Raw genomic sequence first — 6,387 nt, forward strand, 5'->3', positions numbered from 1 at the left:
AGACATAAACAGACAAAGTAGTGAAAGAAACGTTTTATCTCCTCTAGTCTGAAAGAAGACGAGTTATGGAAGATTAATATTGGAAAATCTCTAAATTGATCGGTGCAAACAACAGCTATGTTTTTAGCTCCAGAGCGTCTGACATAGATTCCTCTGGAGCATCAGATCAAGGCGGCTCAAATGTAAATGTTTGTTTCCGTTTGTTGGAGTCTTGAAAGGTGAACAGAGTTCTCTGGAGAGAAGCACTTTGACCAATTATGTTTAAAGATGTCGGTTTAGATTTAAAACAGAAAGAGATGCTACGACGCCCGTGTGCTCTGCAGCAGGACGCTGTCACACCGAGTCTCACGCGATGACGTCACATCTGAAACAAAGCTGAGCTAGCTAGCTAGCTAGCAAGCCAAGCTAACGGCAGTGCTGTTGTTTGAGATGGATGTAGTTTGCTGAGCGGTTTCACACTAAATGAAACAAAAGGATCTTTTAAATGAACAAACATTTGGATTCGTGTCTAAATTAAAACGTGATCAGGACATTATTTTATCTTTCTCCGTTTACTACCGTTCATGTTTCTCTCTATTCAATCCTTCCGTCTCTCTGAGAGTTGATCTTTAGCTCAAAGGATTCTTTGTTCCGATTCCAACAAGACAAAAATAAAGCGTGCAAAATGTAAAACTTGTATTCAATGAGTTTATTAACCTCTTCTCAAAGTGAAGTGAGTTGACCGCACAGAAGACACCAGCTAACAGTATTGACTTGGTTCAAGTTCTGAGACGAGAATTCTAAACATGGTGAGTTCTCCCGTTGACCTCCGCTTTCTCAGGCCCCGGCGTTGTACACGGAGAGGTTGGAGGCCGAGGTCACGTACAGTTCCCATGGAAACTGATTGACAGGTCTCTGGACCGTTCCCCGCTGACCTCGGCTCTCTCTGATCATCAGCTGGACGTCCTCGTCGTCCAGGATGCGGACGAGGTCGCCCTCGGGGTCGCGGTAGTTCACGGCGATGTCGTCCACCTTGAAGACGTTCCTGAAGGGAGACACGCGGACGGGAAGACTTTAAAGTTTCACTTCCTACTTTCATTCGACTAGAACACGTCACAGCAGTCTGCAAACCAGGAGGAGGAAGAATCCCCAAAATATCTCAAACAAATGACACAAAAGGAGGTTCAAGCTGCTTTGTGTTACGTTCAATGAAGAACCAACAACGTTAACAATGAAGCTGTTTTAACTTCTGTATTTGCAAAATATAAAAAAGCACACGAGACCAACTGAATGTAGCTTTCAACAGATGTAAATATCTTTACAAAGGTAAAGATATGAAGACAGAAGACAAACTGCACCACAATAACTTCATTCTACTTCATCTGACTTTCTTATTCTGATAGGATTTGTACTTTCTTGATATTGTCTCTTGGGGACGGTTCTGTGAGAGTAAACACACTTTCAGGTTTCTTGCATGTTAAGTGGTTTGTTTACTTCAATGTTAAAAGCAATAAAAGATATTTAATGAAGACAATAAATGAAGAAGAGCCTGCACCATTCATCAGGCGGAGGAAATGACCCACGTGGTGTTTGTTGATACATTACATTTTAATTAAAAATTTGCTGAAAGAATTATTACCAAGAAAACACGTGGTGGAGCGAAGGAAATGAAAAGAGAAATACGTGCAGATATGAAGTTACCAGCTCCTCCATATTCACTTCTCTGTTTGTTTTGCATAGACAGAAATGTTTGTGTGCAGGATTTAACTTCCTGTCACCAGCACAGACACACATCTTCATGCATTTTCAACCCGAGTCCCGCAGAGATACACAACATATAAAAAAGTCTCTTTTTCGCAGTAGTATGGTCACAATGTGTACAATTACACACTATACATAAATAACCAGCAGCATTTCTGAAGTCTCTCTCAGCTGATACAACACCGATACCGTCCCTAATGTAAAAGGGACGGTCTGTAGGATCTAGTGGCATCTAGTGGTGGGGTAGCAGACTGCAAACAACTGAATACCCCTCTGTTGGCTCCTCCCTTTCAAAAACTGCATTAACGTGAAGTGCAAAAAATCGTGATAACATCGTTTCTCTAGCTCTTAGGCCATCTTTACCATAATAACACTACTTTAGGAGCAACGAAAGTCAAACGGCGGCTAACGTTAGCCGGGCCGGACCAGTAACACCGCTAGATAACAACACCTTCACGTTCTCCCTTTCTTTAGCGTAACGAAGTAAAAGTACTTTCTGAAAATGTTCAGAATCAACAAACAATCCTTTTACAAAACAGATGATGATGATTTGCTACAACTAAAAACAACAATTAAATTCATCTTCTTTGTTCTTGGTTGTCTTTGCAAGTTGTCTAAATGCAAGTCTTTGAGCACTGAAAGGTGCTGTGAACACAATAAACTCGCCGGCTGAAGTGTGCTCGGTGTGTTTTACTCAAAGTACTTCGGTTGTGATTTTGTATTTTGTTTTTAACTCAACCTTATCAAGTAGTTCTGTTCCCTAAACCTAACCTTTCCATTTCCTTCTTTGTAGAAACAGTAACCCGACACTTTCCCCCAGCAGCTCCTGCATGAAGAGGAGCCTACGCTTAACAAACGTAGCCTGTAAGTACCATTAGCATCCGTTAGCATGTGGGATCTAGAACAACGTATCCAGCGTAGCTACTCTTATTAGGACCATGCGACAAATAGTGGACGAGTAGGAATAGCAGTGCATTTTGGAATTGATGATTTGCCAGCAGAAGGTCATCCAGTGGGCAGGATTGGACCCTCGGGCCGTATGTTTGACACCCCTGCTCTATAGACAGGTTTTGGTTTGTTCTGGGCAAAAAACAACCTCCGACTCTGAAAAGTGAAGTCAAAGCTTCATGTGTTAGAGCTGCATTCTCTCTAGTGTCCACCAGGGGGCGACTCCTCTGGTTGTATAGAAGTCTATGAGAAAATGACTCTACTTCTCTCTTGATTTATTACCTCAGTAAACATTGTAAACATGAGTTTATGGTCTCAATCTCTAGTTTCAAGTCTTCTTCAATACAACATGATGTTCATTTAGTACATTATGGTCCATTTAGAGTCACACAGACCATGAAGCAGACGTGCTCCCTGTGTAGATAGGAAGGTCTCATTCTTAGGCTCAGGTGATTATACAATAATGAAAACATTATATATTATTATATTATATAACACTGCTGCTGATAGATCCCCCTACACACTGATCCTTTGAGATCACACAAGAAACCAAATCTGCAATAATCAAAATGTTCATGTGATTGAATTCACAGCTTCTGTTCCATTTACACTCGTTTTCATTTCAACCTTTTCTACGGTTCATCACCATTTCTTTTATTCTTCCTCATTCTTGTTCAGACGACTGAATCCTCTCTCCTCTCTCCTCCTACTCACCACCTCCTCATACCTCCACCCTCTCCTCCCCCGCTCCCTTCACTCCCCCCTCCTCCCTCTTTGCAGTGCTCAGCCATATTAAAAACTCAAGACCAGGGTCTCATCCATCCTTCTCCAGGGCTCGATAGGCCTGAACGGCAAAAGAACAATAATGAGCAGATAAGCGGATGAAATGAACTGATTATGAATGGGGGGGGGCTAATCATTGTAGCGCTCGCCTATCTAAATGACCAGATAATGAGAGACGGAGGGAGACGGAGAGAGAGGAAGACGGCGTATGCGTCAGGTTGGGGGGAGTCGGAGGTCTCGAGGACAAACGGTGATGACGGGCGACTCGCTAATGTGCAGGTTTGCTGAGCAGTTAACAGACGCCGTCCCTCAGAGATTAACGGACTTCATCATTTGGAATGAACAATAAAAACAGAATACAGACGGAGCGGAGAGGGCTCGCAAAACGTTCATCAGTCCACGCCCAGGAGAAACACTCTGCTCTGCTAACACTCACGAGCAAAACACTGTAACTACTGATATAGATCACCTTCTCTGACGCTTTACTTTATGAAAATGTTCTCAATGAAGCGTGTTCACCTGCTTTAGAGATGAATAGTTATGATTGATGTGATTCTAGTAGGAAGAGGCTGAGGTAAGATCCTTGATGTGATTATGATCCAACGGTTTCATGCTACAATCTCACGCCCCGAGCGTTCATCAGATACTTCCATGTTCCACCGTCAGTAGTTCACTGACAGGTGTGAGGCCGCATACAATCATACAGTCGACTCTCAACACCCACAGAACTCATCCTCACGTTTCTCTCAACCACTGCTTCCTGCATGGGTTAAATGAGAACAGATCAGATCCTCTGTTCCTCCCTAAACACGGCTCCATCGCTGCCCAATACAAGGACAGCGGTAGCGAGTTACGTAAAGCAGAGTTTGGCAAACACCCACCTCATGCGAGACAGAAGGTCCTTGTACGTCGGCTGGATAGTGAGGTCCTCTTGAACACACACATCTCTGGATGAACAAACACAAAATCAGCTCTTTAAAGCACAATTCAACCTAACTAGATCATCACTCCTAAAGATGTAATTATCTGATATGAAACAATAAACTTAACACAAAATAAAAAGGTTTGCGTCCACGGATAAAGGTTTAAAGAACACCCACAACCTTCGCACAGTTGCACTTCTTATTCCATAAACAAGATATCACACGTCATGTTACCTTTAGTAGTGCAACGTGAACCGTACGGAGGAGTTCAGACTTTACTTCTTTACTTAAAGATTTTCATTTCATTCTTTCTACAAAAAAAACCAAAACACTGCCTGTGAGGAAGATGTGTGAATCATAGCCTCTAACCTGACCAACTATCATACGATGTAAAACCTAGAGATGATGGAGGTCATGTTCGTATATGGCAGAATAAGTCTATATCGTACTTCTTGTAACGACCACAGACCGTATTTCCTGCAGCATCAGAAGATGAAACTCTAAACACTTGTTCCTCAAAACAATACTTTTATTTTTCCTAACAAACGTTATAAACCCGTATCAGTAAAGACTCCCAAACAGACCTGGTGTGGACTCCAGAGGGGGTGAGCAGGAAGCAGCGCAGACAGCTGTAGGAGGGGCCTCCACCCTCACCTTCTGAGTCACTCTCTGGGAGGGGCTTGATGATCTTCACAAAGGATTGTGGGAAAATACCTGTTTGATTGTTGACCGTGCCCTGAGGAGGAGATAGAAGAGACGAAGAGAGAGAGAGAGAGAGAGAGAGAGAGAGAGAGAGAGAGGATTGAGTGATGGACGATCTCTGGAACAATCAGCCAAACAACCATTACTGACTGTGAGATGTTATGTTGAGTGTTGATGGAGTTATGTTAGCTTAGCATAGCATAGCACTGACCCATCCAGACTCCATTCAGACAACAAGCATTTTAAAAGCTATTTGCTCGTCGTCTTGAAGAGAACAAAAAATAAATTCAGACTTTTTACAAATCTGCATCATTCAGCCTCATTCTGTTCTGTTTATTGCAGTTAAATCAAAACAAATGTCTTCATTCATAAAGCTGCAGTGAACCTGACGACCCGAATAAAATATCTCTCTACTGGTTCACCTTGATGCACCATCACCCTCCTCCACCACCCTCCTCCATCTCTCTCCTCCACCACCCTCCATCACCCTCCTCCATCTCTCTCTCTCTCCACCACTCTCTCTCCACCACCCTCCATCTCTCTCCTCCACCACCCTCCATCTCTCTCCTCCACCACCCTCCATCTCTCTCCTCCACCACTCTCCCCACCACCCTCCATCTCTCTCCTCCACCACTCTCTCCCCACCACCCTCCATCTCTCTCCTCCACCACTCTCTCCCCACCACTCTCCCTCCATCTCTCCTCCACCACCCTCCACCACTCTCTCCATCACTCTCCCCACCACACTCCCTCCATCTCTCTCCTCCACCACCCTCCCTCCATCTCTCTCTCTACCACTCTCTCCACCACCCTCCATCTCTCTCCTCCACCACCCTCCATCTCTCTCCTCCACCACTCTCTCCCCACCACTCTCTCTCCACCACCCTCCATCTCTCTCCTCCACCACCCTCCATCTCTCTCTCCATCACTCTCCCTCCACCACTCTCTCCCCATCACCCTCCTCCATCACTCTCCACCACCCTCCCTCCATCTCTCTCTCCATCTCTCTCTCCATCTCTCTCTCTCCACCACCCTCCATCTCTCTCCTCCACCACTTTCTCCCCACCACTCTCTCTCCACCACCTTCCATCTCTCTCCTCCACCACCCTCCACCACACTCCCTCCATCATCCCAATCAGAGTTCCTTCTTCTCTCAGTCTATTTTTTCTCTCTTCTTGGCTCATGTCTCCTCTCCCCCTCCACCTCCTCTCTATATTTCTAATCTTTCACTGCCTCCCACTCACTCTCTCTCTCTCTCTCTCTCTCTCTCTCTCTCTCTCTCTCTCTCTCTC

The 6,387-nt window shown here is 44.6% G+C and overlaps 1 protein-coding gene across 1 annotated transcript in view; it reads right to left on the reverse strand.

The window, feature by feature from the left end:
- Positions 1-6: 6 nt before the first annotated feature.
- The window catches only part of ncf4 (neutrophil cytosolic factor 4), a 16,017-nt gene continuing 9,636 nt past the window's right edge, over positions 7-6,387 (reverse strand). Inside the window, exons 5-7 of the mRNA XM_031878284.1 lie at positions 4,979-5,130; positions 4,353-4,418; positions 7-1,024 (exon numbers count right to left, since the gene is read on the reverse strand). Of these exons, the coding sequence (XP_031734144.1) occupies positions 817-1,024; positions 4,353-4,418; positions 4,979-5,130 (426 nt within the window). The 3' untranslated portion in view covers positions 7-816. The remainder of the gene's footprint in view (positions 1,025-4,352; positions 4,419-4,978; positions 5,131-6,387) is intronic.

The sequence above is a fragment of the Anarrhichthys ocellatus genome, unplaced genomic scaffold, assembly GCF_004355925.1.
Source record: "Anarrhichthys ocellatus isolate YVR2014 unplaced genomic scaffold, GSC_Weel_1.0 scaffold171, whole genome shotgun sequence".
In the NCBI taxonomy this organism is placed as follows: Eukaryota; Metazoa; Chordata; class Actinopteri; order Perciformes; family Anarhichadidae; genus Anarrhichthys; species Anarrhichthys ocellatus.